A 15,328-nucleotide genomic window follows, 5' to 3' on the forward strand; every position below is an offset into this window, starting at 1 on the left:
CATTCAGTGCCATAGGCTAGTGGTAAGCTTCCCTGTAACAGGAGGGAAACTTCTGCTTGGAATACTTTTGTCAAGCAAAATGATGTGTTCATCTATCTGAGAAATTCCTAATGAGGATGTTCCAGGACAAAGCCAAACGTAAGTTAAATTGGAAATGCTCCTTTTAATCTGTGAGCAAAGTGCCCATCTGAAGACTTATATTGTCATGGCAATTCTTGTACAATTACACTGCAAAGCTTTCTTGGCAAATATTCACATGCAGACAAGTCCTACTGTTGCTTCTGTTTATTTACATTAGTGAAATTAAAAGAAGTTGTGGTAATGAAATTGAAAAAAGTGAGAAGCAAAATAGTCAGTAGTAAGATATATATAGAAGCTGAACAGATGTCGTATGAGGAGGAACTATCTTTGCTTTTATTCATAACGTGTTAGGGAAAATTATTGCAAGAACTGGCTTAAGCACTAAGCACTAAGAAATACATTTTCAGAAAAAAATGTCTGGATTTCAGTAAAACTAGGAATTGAATAAATAGTTTAATACTAACTATTTTATTTGCAGGTGACATTTAGGGACAGCTTAGTGTGAGCAAAACTTGCAAGAGTAGCCCAAAGTCGTAAAGCTGAGCGGTGCTTAACAGTGGGGTGGGAGAGAAATAGAAGCTGAGTTTACTGAATAGAACCATATTTTGGGTACAGCTGAAATCACAAAATGAAATGGCTCCGACAGAGGGGATCCCAAGAGAAAATGCCTGGAGGACGCAATTCCTGCCTAGTTCTCTCCTCTGCCTCATGAAGTGCCAGCTGCATTCTGGTCTGAACTGGGCTTTAGTTACCCACTTGTGTAAATGGATGCTTGTGAGGATTCAGCTCTCCAAGGCTGTAGAGTGATGGGGGGGGGGGGGACGGGGGGGACACACATTAGTGCGGACACTGGGGTAAGCTAAAAGAAGAATTGCGCACTTCAGAGCTGCCCCTTTCACATGACCAACCAGCTTGATGCTGGTTACAGACTTTTGGGGGTCAGTGTCCTGCATGCTGCATTTCACTTGTGCAATAACCTGTTCTCACCAGCGTGCAAAATTCTTGAGTGTATTTATGCCAAGAAAACAGGAGTCCAGTGCCTAGAAAAGAAACTTCCTTACTTTTTATTATTATTTCTTTTAACTTTCCAGCTTGCTCAGTATAGATGCTATGCAGCCTGGAGAAGGCAGGTTGTTTGCCAGGGCTATCTGCTAAGCAGTTTTCCCCATAAAGTGTTCAGTGCTTAAATTGTATTTGCAGCTCACCTAAGTGCTATTTTGTACTGCTTTCCACTGTTTTTCTAACATCTTAAACTTAGTCTTCTTGCAGATTTCTAGTACAGTATCATCTGCTGCATTCCTTAGTTTTCAGTTCCTTTTTCTCATGTTTAAAAATGGCAAGTTGGTGCTTATTCAAGCTGAATTCAAAGTGGTGGGGAGAGAAGCCCTCCTTGTTATTGACAAAAGAGTTATTGTGCAGACAGGAGCACCTCCCTTCCCCTTTTCTCTCACTTGATTCACAGGGAAGGCAGAAGCTGAAAATTATACTAATAAAAACTTTATTTATTTCAAAACATTAACAAAAAGAAGGAAGAATGCAAGAGTGAAAATATTTTAATTCATGTTAGTGAACATACTACAGTTAACAATCATATTATCAGATTGAAAAAAGACCAAGATGTACATGTGAGCTTAATATCCTTTGCTGGTATGAACTGTATTTTTCCATAGCAGAAAATGAAAATGGCAAGGTTTTCTATCCCAAAGTTAACCAAGATAAGTATATGAAGCACCATTTTATGAGTAAGTATAATAGGATACAGCTTTAAGAAACAATAAAATTGCTGGTCTGATGGAGTGAATTTTGTGGAGCAAAACAAGTTCAAAATTGCCATAGAGTTGGGCATATTTTATTTTTTGAGTTCTTTGCAGTGTCCACAAAGTCATGGGAATACAGTTCTAAATAGTAATCACACTTTCTTGAACATTCGTTCTCACTAGTTGACTTTTATAATACTTTTTCAGTATCTTTATTTGTTCTTGACAAGCTATTTACACTAGTGCTTTTGCTAAGGCACTTGAGAACATCTTGACAGTTACAAGACTATAACATTAATCCTTAATTCCAATTTTGTAAAATATGCATGATACAAAAGAGTTTGCTAGTGCAAAAAGAGAAAGGGGATTTAATTTAAGATTACAGATACCCTCACTAGAGACTTTTAACAGATACAGCCTTTATTTTCAGCAAGTAACTTGCTCCTCTGAATTGGTACATTCCACAGAACCCTTTCTCACCAACTCCTCAGTCACCAACACATCATTTTAGAAGTGTTTCATTGCCAGAATCTGTTGATAGTTAGATGTGTCTTTTTCTCTTGTAGAAATAGACTGACAGGGCAGCTCCAAGAAAAGCGAGAATAGCCAAGAAAATGAGTGGCCAAACAGAGACATGAACAGGTGGGTGAGTCTCTTCATTCTTTTCCATGCCTGAAAAGAATGCATATAACTGTGAGAAACCTTACTAGTTTTTTTATTCCACATACAACATGAAAAACATGGAGGAGATGTTCTCTCTTGCCTGAACTTGGAGTCTGTTTGGTGAAAATCCAAGCCCCAAGTTGTTGCTGATCAGTAGCCAGGTCTCTGTTGCTAAAGCTAAGGTGGTTTTAGTGAGTCTGGATTAGAGTGATATACAATGCATGCAGTGGCTGCTTGTAAGAATTTAATGAAAGTGCATGCTTTTGATATGGATATGGGATGCTAATTATTTGGAAATTAGTTTTACAATATTTGTATGTTACATTATTTACAATAATATCTATGGAAGAAAATTGCATATGCATATACATCTACATAGGTTTTAACAGCCTAGCTAAAGCTCTCTGTGCCTGTTCTCTAAGTTAGTCACAAGTTGGGTCACTGCTGAGCTTGTCAGCTCATGGTTAGCCCTGCAGCAGTCCAGTCGACCAAGAACATGCGAGTGCTCGTGTGCATGTAAAAAGGCACCGGGGAATTACCCTGAGTGATTTATAACCATGCATCCCAGTAACTGTCAGCAGGACTTGCTGTGTAAAAGGGGGTGATTTGGGTAAACTCGTTTTAAGTTCTTCTTGTATTTAGATTTTTGTTAATTTTCTTATGAAAGCTCTTACCTTTTTGCTGTAGAGGACTCCCACTTGGCTCAACTTCAATGAATAGTGGAGAGAAATAATATGACACTTCATTAGAATTCATAAGTTTAACTGTTTTGCTAAAATTATACAGGAACAAAAACCTGAAGTATTACCATTGCGTTAATAACATATATGTCTGTTACAAAACGCAACATAAGTGAGGCAAAAAATACATTACTAAGGTTTTGCCTTTCTACTTAACATTACCAAACTGTAATATTCATTCATTTAAAACTTTATATTGTTTTTATATCTACCAACATTCAAATACTGACTCTTTTCTATGTTCACTCAAAAATACCTTTTCACATTTTTCGTGAAATATTAATTTTAATTTACTGAGAACATGATGTACAACTCTGGAGATTGATTTCACTTAGCACATTTTAGGAAGCTCTGCATGTCCAGCAGGATGCTGCTGCTACAATTAAGTTTAAGATTCTTAAATGTCTTTCCTAGAAAATGCCCTTTGAATCAAGGCTGCAAACTTCCTATTTGCCTACGCATAAGAAAGAGACAGAGAAAAGAAAAGACCTTTATAAAATTTTTTTTTTGTTGAAGAAGTGCAAAAAACTTTTGACACTCAGAAAAGAAAAAAAATTAAACATATTGGATGTTCTTATAAAGTAAGAAAAACTATTCTGAATCAAGGCTCCCTAAGTTATCAAGAAAATATTTCTCCTCTTAGCTCTTTTGCATTACAGTTTGCAAACACACTTGCTACCCAGAGGAGAAGTTATAAAGGCAAAATGTAAAATGAAATGAAAGCAGAGCAGAATGTAAAATAGAATCATAGAATCATTTAGGTTGGAAAAGACCTTTAAGATCGTCGAGTCCAAATGTCAAACCAACACCGCCATGCCCACTAAACCATGTCCTGAAGTGCTTCATCTATGCATTTTTTGAATACCTCCAGGGATAGTGACTCCACCGCTTCCCTGGGCAGCCTGTTCCAATACCTGACAACCCTTTCAGTAAAGAAATTTTTTCTAATATCCAACCTAAACCTCCCCTGGCACTCTTGAGGCCATTTCCTCTCATCCTCGACAAATGAATAGGTACAAAGCAACAGTAACCCCTACTAAAGCAGAAAATAGTAAGATATGAGAGCATCTTATGATTCAGTGGATGGATTTTAGTTCTTCTTTATTATTTTAGTACTGTATGAGATGGAATATAATTTGGATGTTCTTAGTAAATCTTGAATGGGAATTAACTGATTTACTGCCATGGGCATGTGCTAATTTAAGCATGGAAATTAACATTGCATGGGAGATGACTGTTTCTTTGTTACATTTCAGTTTGTTTTTTTAATTAAAGACTACACTTGAAAAATTATTAAAAGCTAACCCCAAATTTTCAATTATTTTTCTGAGAACTACAGTGTCTTGCCATGTCTTTAGTATTGAAATCACGTCCTTTCAACTTTTCATCCAAACAAAGGTATCTTAAAAATTGTTTCACACAGGAAATGAGGTTTTCAGCATAGGACAGACTTGTTCCTCATGATTTACTGGGGACAATGTAGTATGCAAAAGCTGGAAAATTAAACTTGATCTCACAGCTACTACAAAAGAAAGCACAAAGTTTTAAAGGTGGCAACCTACCATTTTTTGGTAAGATTGTTTTTAACACCTAACTTAAGGGAATGGAATGATAATGCTTTCTTTCAGATAATTATATGTTTTGTATTTCCACTTGGGAATACTATATGTGGGGTTTTTACCTCTGAAAAACGTTAGTCTGGCATATACAGTATTGCGTGAAATTTTCTAGAAATACTGATAAGACAGCTTCTGTAGTGACTTGAAGTTTTCATTTAATAGGGAAGTACTGCTTATATTATTACTGCAACACAAACAGATGGCCTTTAGTATCCCTGAGGAATTACTGAGTTAAAGATTGTTGAATCAAGCCCAATGTGAATCCAGTTTTTTATACTGGGTAGTAATATAGTTTTTGAGTATAACAAGCTTGAAGAGGAAGCTTGTTTGTTCATGTTAATTCCTTCTTGCAAGAGTATAATAACTGTTACAATACTTAGTTCCTGGAAAAGTCATAAGTTTGCATAAGTGTTTGACAGATGCCATACCAATGCCCGTGTTAGGTATTCAAAAGTTTTCTGAAAGCCTCGTTCTCAACCTAAGGTGCATACAGCTCACGTTACCTCATTCCCATGTGAGAGCAGACAGGGATCTGAAGAGCTCGCAGTCTACGAAACCAGACAACTACAAATGTTTAGAAAAGTGGGATGTGCCAAACGAAACTGTCAGAAATTACTTCCAGACATGTGGTGGAGGGCTGTAACAGTTACTAGCAAACAGATCTGCTCTGTCACTAAGGGCTGAGTCACTAAGGACTTACCTTTGGGTTTTTTGCAGATAAATCCTTTTTCAGAAGAGCAGTCAGTGTTGTCCCAATAACCAGATGGTGCAGCCATTTCGACACAGTGATGCTCCACACTGGACTCTTTCTCATCCCAGTTGACAAAGTCCAGCACAGCATTATCTAGCCACAACCACTGGCCTAAAGAGCAACATACAGAGTAAAAAAAAAAAAAAAAAAAGTATCTATCACCTCATGGATATATTAACTCCTTAGCTCAGCAAAAGACTTAAAAGATGTAATTGTAACCCATCTTTCAGCAGAAGACCACGTAATTTTTTTGTAAAAATACACTTATCCTCAATTTTCTCATATTAGCAAAGCATTTTTCAATTAAATATTGAAAGTAAGACATTACCATCCACATTCCGGTAAAGTCCTATCCAGAAGCCTCCTACTTTATTTCCAAGTGGTTGTATTGTATGGATCAGAAAGTCAGATTCATCCATGCTTTCTACCGAAACCAAGGTAGCACCTGAAAGGCATTAGCAAACAAATAACCATAACCTACACGAGCAACTACTGGAATGACCTCCTCTTTCAAGTCTGTACAAACAATAACTTTTGAAAGTACTATGCACGGTACTCTGTTGGCTTCCCCATTGTTTCTTGTGGAGGACAGAGAACTGGAAGTGCTTAGTGGCCACGGCCCCCACCGCTGCCCCTAGGATGGTGCCCTAGAAGCCAGGAGCTGATGGGGAGCTCTACGCCTGGGAAGGCTGCAGCCCCTGGGAGTACAGAAAGTTGCACAAAGTCGCTGTGTCAGTTTATTTTCACTGTGCCAGATTCAGAATAGCTTGGTAAGTAAATAAAGTATTTCTAATGATTATTATTTTTTAAATCAATGTTTTTACATTTTTAGGTGAGTTTTGTATAAACTTTCATACAAGTCTTGTCAGTTGATAATGAAGGCTCTCACCTAACCGAGCACACTCGAGGGAGGCCAGTGCCCAGCTTGTCCCAGCTGATGCTTCGAGGTAGTAGCAGTGGCCGCGGTAAGGGATCCAAGCCTGGAGTTCAGCTGCTTCAGGGCAGTCTCCGGGCAGCTGAGCAGGGTCAGTAGGAGCTATAGCTAAAGAAGCCATATGGTATGGAATTGGTATTGTGTTATGAGTAACCTATGAGGTAGGATATGTGTGTAAATACTGTGGGATTTCTCTCACCCAGCTTTAACTATCTGGACCTCTACTCCTGACTATTCCAGGTCCCCAGCTCAGACAATGGAGAGAGTCAGGCAGTCAAGAGTGTGAAACATCTTATTTCTCCAATCACATTTCTTAGGACAAGGAAACAAATCACATCATGCAGCACCTAACTAGCTGCCTTGGCAGTGCTGTGAGGAAAGCAAACCCTGAGGGATGATACAGATCTTGAATTTGCATTCTCACAACACAGAAAGCTGTTGTAGGCTAATGAATGACTGACACCACAGTCCCATATTTTATGGCTGCCTGGTCTCTGTATGTTGTCACTTCGTACAAAGAAGCCATCAGTGGAGCATGCCTCTGCCAAATTAGTCTCTGTTTCTGATCATGTGTGCAACTCCAATTCACTTCTATCAGTCTGCAATTCTTGCACTGCATATGCGGACCAAATGTACAGCTGGAAAGTTTAACCTGGAAGCCACCTTCAAGTGGCAAAAACTATTTTGAATTTCACATCAGGAACAGACTATATTATGTAGCCTTAAAACCTCAAGGAGGGAAAAAGACACAGTTCTACAAAATCTACAAGCAAACATACCTCTGCATACCTCTACAAAGAGTTAAAGTAGCATTCACATTCCCAAGGCTTTTACATCTACATCAGAACTGCTTTAGCTCTAGCAATAGTGAATGGGAGTGAAACTCTTGACTGCATTTTGGCTCAGTGACACCTGTGTGTGAACTTACCCAGTTGCTGGAGCCCACACAGTCAGTGCACGTTTCCAACACTTATTTATATTACACACAATCTCAAGTGTGATTTATGCTTACATCTCAGAAAAAGCAAAAGACCTTGAAGGCAGATCTTCATCTTATGCAAACAGTTACGACTATGATGAAAGCAGCACAACCATATCCGTTTGCACAAGAGGATTTCATGTGCCTGAGTTCATATATTATGCTATAGCAAACCTCCAGATTCTGCAGGGAGGTAGACAGTATCCTGAAGCATACTCGTCTGAGGGTTTTAGCCCAAGCCAGAGCAAAGTCTCCAGGGTTAGGCAGGCTAATGGAATTATGAATGTGTCTTTAAAATTTTTACATTCATTTGCTTACCATCTGATGTCTTACAAACTGAAAAGTAGCTTTCATTGCAGGATGCTGTTTTCCAAGTACCGTCAAGATCTAGGTAGACACAAGCATTTTTCTCCTTTGGTTCCCCTGCTGCCCATTTTGTGTACCTGGTCTTCAAGTTATCGGTCCATTTGTAATAGCTGCCAGTCTGAAAACAAAGAAGTTCTGGTAACAAAGAGGTTTTTACATAAAAAGCTCTGACACCTAAATATAGTGTCTTATGTTTGTTTGAGTTTTTCAGGAAAAAAAAGCCCTGCCCTGGTCTGGTTTTTTAAACACCATTCACTGTTCTAAGCAATGTCACTGGGTGCTCCAAGTTACACAAGAACTACATATGAACAGTGTTCAACAGTGCATCGCTTTTGGGAGGGTTTTTCTGAAGTAACACAAACTTCTACATCGCAAGAAACTCAGATTAGTCCATCTTAGGTCATTTAGTAAATCCCATATCAAGACAAGAAATTACAGAGAATTCATCCCCTCTGCTCTGCTTTATTTAAATTAAAACTGGGAGCTATTTGGTAAGTAAAGATTACTTGACACTAAACAGTCAAAATAATCTTAAAATATCTCTCTAATACTCATAATAACTTTTATTAACATAATAGTTATAAGTAGCCCTCTCTATAGCAGACAGTTAGACTTTCAGAACACCTAACAGTTGCTTCATGATAGCTGCATGTCCTGGCTTGTGACTCTCAGTCTGCACCTCTATTTCTTTTACTGTTTCTAGAGCTTTCTACTTTCACCTATTTCTTCCTGCTTAACCTTTTCTGTGACTCTTTACTCCATTTGGTGCATGAAAGCCTTTGAGTAACTCTAACAGGACCACTAGAAATCTATGCATATGCACAGTAAAGCTATTCAGAGTACAGTTGTTTCAGCACTGTTATAAATCAGGTATCCGGCAGGTCTATAAAGAGCAGGAGAGCTCACCAAGCACCTGCACCTCCCATCTGTCTGGCACTTACCATATTGCTGTTAAGACCGATCCATACAGGTTTTCCGTATTTCAACATCTGGATCCACAAGAATGAATGAATGTAAGCATCTGAAATGCTGGCAAGTTCTGCGGATTTGTCTTGACAATTTTTTCTGGCCTCTACCCATTGCATTTCAGATGAGATGATTGAATAGCTACCGTCACCATAACGAGCAAAGCCAGAGGATGGATTTGTTGTTGGTACTTCAAACTGCATGGTAACTATGGAGGAAAAACTGAATGCATGAACTTACAACATACCATTCATCTCTAGCATGGAAACTATAAAAAAATAGGTCAAAAAGTCCACTATTAACAATAAGTCAAAATCTTTATTTAAGCTCATGAACAATTTGTTAATGAAAAAAAAAACAAAAACCAAACCAAACCAAAACCAAAACAAAAAAGCCCAAAACAAACTTGTTGGAAAACATGAACCAAATTTGCTAATGTAAAAAGCAGACTGAAATCCTGGACACCCTGAAGTAAAGAGTGTACTTGCTAGAGGCCCGACCAGTGCAAACTAAGACTCATAATTGGATATTTGAGTTCTGGTGTTTTAAGATATTTTGTCTAAATCTGGATATCTGAGTATACACCTGTTTCAGATCACTGGTGGAGATGACTTAGGGCTACACGTTTAAGGCATTTACTCTTGTACCCTGTTGTCACAACCTGAGACTTTGATACTTGATGTTAATTGATCACCACTCGCTGTTCACTCAAAGTCATTAGCCTGTCTGTAAGGGCTGCCTGAACATTGCCTGCACATTTGAGTCAGGCAGTGTATATTTCCACCTTTGAGATTGTAAATGTATTCAGAAGAGCTGTAACTGGGATTAAGCAAACTAAAAATGCCTCCATAAAACTATATTTGCTGTGCAGGGAGAGGGGTTTCTTACAAAAAAGTTAGCTATGCTGAGAGTGAACAGGCTGCAAGAGCTGATTGAAGTGGGGAGGAATAGTTTCTACTAACGCTGTGATAAAGGTGAGGCAAAACTGTTTTGTTATCTGTGCTTTGCCTTCCCTACTCCCATCATATGGTTGGGCAGCAGGGATTTGCATAATTACAGTTCTACAGCAGGACAGTCAACATTCATGACTCATTTTGATGTAAAAAAAAAAAAAAAAAAAAAATCAATATTCTTCTACAACAAAGACACAGCCATGATGCTGTACAATTTAATAGACATCATATGGCATTCAGTAGAAATGTTAAGAAGGGATTAAATGCTCTGCTCAGAGACAGCCAGGAGTATGGAGGGATCACTGCAAGAGCATGGTTTTACACTGTACTTAAAGAGGATATCTAAAAGCCTCCTATTGCACTAAGAAGAAATTCATTTCCATCTACTATTCTCTAGTATTATTCATGATTTAAGTACAAAACCCCAATTAAGATAGTGGTTCATCTCCAGCAATTTCTGTGGAACAAATTGTACTTTAAAAATAGTACAGCCTTAAGACTGGTGGAGCTCTGAAAGCCTGAGAAACTCAAAGCTGAAAGAAATAACATCAGTTTATATATTCAGCTTATCTAACTGAGATGCTTTTTCTATTTAGGAGACTGAGTTAAACAGAACTCACGTGAATTCATCTGACATATATAGCCTCTCTCATTGTCACAGCTATCATCTTTCCATTTCCCGTCTGACTTCATGATGAAGACGCAATCTGTCTGAAGGAGAGGGGAAGATACACAGCCGTTACAAAAGGCAATCAGGAGGTCTTGAGCCGAAACTCTTATACTCTAGTGCAAGCCTGATGGCAGAGAGGAGAGGAGAGGAAGAGGGAGAGGGAGAAGAGAACTCATTGAGCACCTGTGTAATTAGTTCAAATCTCCTAGGTTTCTGACAAATAGCTTGACCTGGTATTTATTAGTGACCCCTTAAATTTGAAACAGGCTTCCACCGGTGCCAGTCAAGATCTGAAAGAAAGGTCTATAAAAAAAATCTTACCAGTTTTATTAAGAATTCTTTAATGACTACAGAAATGATTAGGGTACCCATAATATGTCTTCTCAGTTCTGATTTACAATTATGTAGAACTGCTTCAAAACATTTCCATCAGTGAGAAAAACAATATAAGAACTATTATTAAAAGCACTATTCTGGATTTATCTTAACTGAAGCAGACTTCTTGGAGAAAGCAGGTACTCTTTACCAGTTGTTTGTAGTCATTAGTTGTCTTTAGTAACAACCAATTTTTCCCTTTACTTCCTTATGTTTAATTGCTTCAGGATTTCTTCATGGCTCCCCTGATTTCAAGACTGGCCATGACTGCCTTTCAACATTTCACCAGAGCTCCTCTCTTATGCTGATTCAAACAAGTTTTAGTCATAAGCAAGTTGACTGATGGTAGATGTTAAAAATCTCAGGTGACTAGCTGCCTATTATTTCCTCAGAAACTACGTGTTTACCTCCTTTGAAAAAGAGATTGAATTTCAGCAGAGAAATAGCCCTTTTATTGAAGATATCCTTTTGTACGATCAGAAACGAGTAAAGCAGTGTGGGAGCACATCAGCCAGGAATGGGACATACACATAGACAAATTAATGTTGCACCAACAACCTGAATTTTGGTTTATCATAACTTTTCTATGTTTGGTGTTGTAATTTTAATGTTTGTGGTACTGCAGTTTGTAGAGGAACTGATATAATATATGCTTCTCTGTGCTTGTTTTACAGAACTGGTATTTTGCAATAGGTCAGATGGAAAGCACAAGGTCCCTCTTCTTCAGAACCTCTGCTAAACACTTTTGGTGTATTTGGAATTGTTATCAGGTAATTGGCTAAGCCCCATTCTGCTTACAAAAGGACTTGTTTCAGCACCTTGTCATTGCTGCTGTAACTTCCCTTTTAGGAAAACCATCTAGCTGCCTAAGATACACAGGTTACTGTTTCCTGTACCTCCACAGTGATATCTGTCAACGTTTCATAGTCATAGAAGTCAAAGTAGCTTTGTTTCTGTTCTGGTGCACCATTAACCCAGTTGGTGTAGAAAACGGTGCTTCCATCTGTCCAAAGAAATGTGGACTCTTCATTGATATCATTCATCCCAATCCAAACATTAGTTGTGGCATCCTTTAAATGGTAGAAGAGGAAAGCTGGAGGGAAGCAAAAATTTCTCATTAAGGAAAGCTCATCATGACTTACCCAAACAGGAAAAATATGTAAAAGCCCAGAACTGGGGCCATATTAAAAGAATAACATTTCCCACTACAGAGCCCATCTGCCTTTAACTAAATGTTTAGATAAGCATCTGTAGGAATATAAGTTACACAAGCATTCAGGTTGAAAAAATTGCCGAAAAGACAGCTCTGGAGCAAAGTAGAAAATGTCCCCTTCCCCACTGTGTATGCACACGTAGTGTTCCAGCAAATCATACTGCCAGTGGGGGAGACAGAAAATACAGATGTCTGTCAGTTTGAGGGAGGTGTGCAACCACACTCAAAAGAGACTGGAAGCTTCATGAGAAATGAGCAGCCGAAAGAACTAGAAACACACAATTTATTTTTTATATGCAATAATTTAGCTATTGTTTCACACTTCGGAGTTAAAACAAAGCATAAACTGAGCTGGCTAATAAGCTATTTTCAGCAGACAATCCCATAATCTATTTTGGAGACTATAGCAATTTCTTTAGTGAGAGATTAATATTTTTTTCTTTCAGTAAAGCCCATATAGGTACCTTGCACTTGTTCATTTGGTATGGTCGCCAGGTTTCCTCCCAAATTGATACAAGCATCTCGTGCAGCATGCCACATGAGCTTTCTTGTTATATTGGAAGCAAATATTTTGAAACACTGGGAAAAAAAGCAAGCACGTCATTCAAACTCACAAAGATGGGAACTGTTTTATGTGACTAATATCAATTAGCTGTAGGATGTACCTATCTCCAGAAAAAGAAATCAGGGCTAGAGTAAGTGACAGAGCTCAAGAATAGAAAATGTGTATGTCTACCCAGGTAGATACTTAGTCCCTCTCATTGCACAAGGTGTAATCCAGGAGTCTAGTATCATGTGAACTGATTGTAATGACGTCAAGTACATAATCCCTTTTCACACTTTCAACTGCCTGCTTCCTGCAATAACAGAGGGATCATTTAAAACCAAGAAAATGTGGCTTTGGGTGGCACAGCTGCAGGGAATGATCTCTACTGTGCCTTGTCCTGCTTCCAATGACTGTGGTTAACGACTCCCAAAGTGTATGAAATATCCTTTGACAAATTCACCTAATATTCTGAGGATGCAACAGTAGCACAGTGTATATAAAGTAGACAAAACAAACTTTGGCAAATGGAGCTTCAACTCAAATTGGTACAAATTCTTCTGTTACAGCAATGAGGACTTCCAGACTGTGTCTAAATGTGAAACTATACTCAAAACAACTGTATTTTGGCATCATCTTTCTGAACTCAAAGCTTTGGGAACCCTGTACAAGTCAAAGGCATTGCTCAAATACATTCTCTCTAAATCATTCCACCTGAAGGACTTTTTTTTCCAAGACTGACCATTACAAATTTCAGTTTCTAACATAAATACATAAAACAGGAGAGGAGCAGACAGAGGAGGGGTTTTCTTAAACAGTAACAGTGTATTTTAAGCCTGTCAAACTACGTTCTCTGACATTTATTCAGCATACATCTACTTTTACTGTATTTCTCTGCGGAGTTAAATGTCTATAGTCACCTTCAAAAAAGCCCAGCCATCCAGCCAGCATGTTCTGACTGGATAATTACTCTCCAGATTTATTTTATAATCATAAAAAATGTATTTTTTGCAGTTCTTTTTTTCAGTGCCACTGCTTTACACAATTTACTGAAGCTACTTGTTGACATACCTTGTTGTTAAAGAAAAACCAACTTTCTGGACATCCTCCAGGAGGCAATGGAGAAGCAAATGTTGAATTAATAGAACTGTTGTGTTTTTCACATACAAATTTATTGGAGGAACCACAGTTTACATCATTCCACAAGCCTAAAAATATTTAGATTGGATAAGCAAGTGAAGATGTTATAGTATTTGTAACAGTAATTTATCACTTCTTAATTTGAGTTAGAAAGAGGCTAATCTCTACTGTTCAGACTGTAAAAGTGAGTAAAAGGGCCATGTACCACATTTATGCACGCAACTATTTTTTACAAACAGAAGACATTTATGGACTTTAGCTGCTCAGCACTGTTAGTTACTGGGCTACCATCTAGCAACTGAAAAAAGAATAAAAGACTGGGAAGAAAGGGCTGGTGGCTCAGAAGAAATGCTCTTGTCATCAATTAACTTCATTCTACTTTCTCTACCCTCCCCACCCCTGTCCATCAAAGAGTCTGAGTAGGAGTATTACAGGACAAAGAGGATGAGAAAAAAAATGAACTTTTTTTTGGCAGAACACAATGTTCTCTGTTTTATATTTCAGGCTGCAGCTTGATCTGAAGGCAAAGTAACCATGGCAGCTTTGAATGAGCCAGTTGAAACTCTAATAGTAGCACAGCAGTAGCCCCTTGTGCTTAATTTGGACTGCCTGACCCTTCTGCTCCTCATCCAGGTCTCTCCACAGTGCGCGTACCTGTTTGTGATTTGTTCAAGCTATGGCATCATCACATTGCAGGCAGCAGGGGAAATACACCAGGAAGCAAATTTGAAAAGGCAATGGGTCAGAAATGGATTAGATAGGAAATACCAGATCAGTCTAAGGGTACAGTATAGTGTTCAAACACGCATTATGAAATATGTGCCATCTCCTGGGAGCCAACATCTCCAGTTAATAAAATGTTATCTAGGGATTCAGTTTGAAGATGAAAATACCTCATTTCAGTTGTCAAGATATACACTAGGTTTCTAAGCTACTATTATAGTCAATAGAGAGCTAGGGCAGGATTCATTTGTCTAAACAGGGTGCTTAGAGCCATTTGAGAGGCTGTGCAAGGTACTTGCAGAGAGCTGACAGATATGGCACTGCTTCTGTGGGAAACTTACAGTCGGGTGGGCTAACTCTAGGACATCACATGTGGTTACCTACATGTAGGCAACTGAATACTGCACTAGAGTAAACTGAATTGCTCTTCAGGCAGCATTGGCTGTGCAGGTGAGATCTCCGTTTGATCATAATGAGACTTCAGAGGTCTAGCTCATATTGGCTACATTTTGTTGTCAACTCAAGCTTAACGCTTGTCTTATGGTCCAATTCAGTTACCCACATGTGAACTTCTAGCATCATCCAAGACAAGCTCAGGAATGCTGAGCAATTTATGCAGAGCTGATAGATACAGCAGGGACCGGTGGAATAGCTGCCCCTTTCTGGATCAACAACTAAAGAAGGAGGGATGCACCTCAATCAGACCAGATGCCTGTGTTTAAAAAAGTGAATCTTCTTCTTGGTGTCTTCATATAAAGGCAGAATTTCAGGTGGGTTTGCTAAGCGAATTCTTTATAAAACATAAACCGAGAGACTCATTTCCTTATATTACTGAATTCTCATTAGCCTCAGCT

The 15,328-nt window shown here is 38.5% G+C and overlaps 1 protein-coding gene across 1 annotated transcript in view; it reads right to left on the reverse strand.

Annotated features, from left to right (window-relative positions):
* Positions 1-1,616: 1,616 nt before the first annotated feature.
* LOC142040341 (macrophage mannose receptor 1-like) overlaps positions 1,617-15,328 on the reverse strand; it is a 35,683-nt gene continuing 21,971 nt past the window's right edge. The window contains exons 20-30 of the mRNA XM_075048111.1: positions 13,683-13,819; positions 12,532-12,646; positions 11,751-11,947; positions 10,430-10,520; positions 8,832-9,064; positions 7,843-8,008; positions 6,501-6,653; positions 5,940-6,056; positions 5,561-5,722; positions 3,176-3,208; positions 1,617-2,510 (exon numbers count right to left, since the gene is read on the reverse strand). Of these exons, the coding sequence (XP_074904212.1) occupies positions 2,380-2,510; positions 3,176-3,208; positions 5,561-5,722; positions 5,940-6,056; positions 6,501-6,653; positions 7,843-8,008; positions 8,832-9,064; positions 10,430-10,520; positions 11,751-11,947; positions 12,532-12,646; positions 13,683-13,819 (1,535 nt within the window). The 3' untranslated portion in view covers positions 1,617-2,379. The remainder of the gene's footprint in view (positions 2,511-3,175; positions 3,209-5,560; positions 5,723-5,939; positions 6,057-6,500; positions 6,654-7,842; positions 8,009-8,831; positions 9,065-10,429; positions 10,521-11,750; positions 11,948-12,531; positions 12,647-13,682; positions 13,820-15,328) is intronic.

The sequence above is a fragment of the Buteo buteo genome, chromosome 2 (assembly GCF_964188355.1).
Source record: "Buteo buteo chromosome 2, bButBut1.hap1.1, whole genome shotgun sequence".
NCBI classification, from domain to species: Eukaryota; Metazoa; Chordata; class Aves; order Accipitriformes; family Accipitridae; genus Buteo; species Buteo buteo.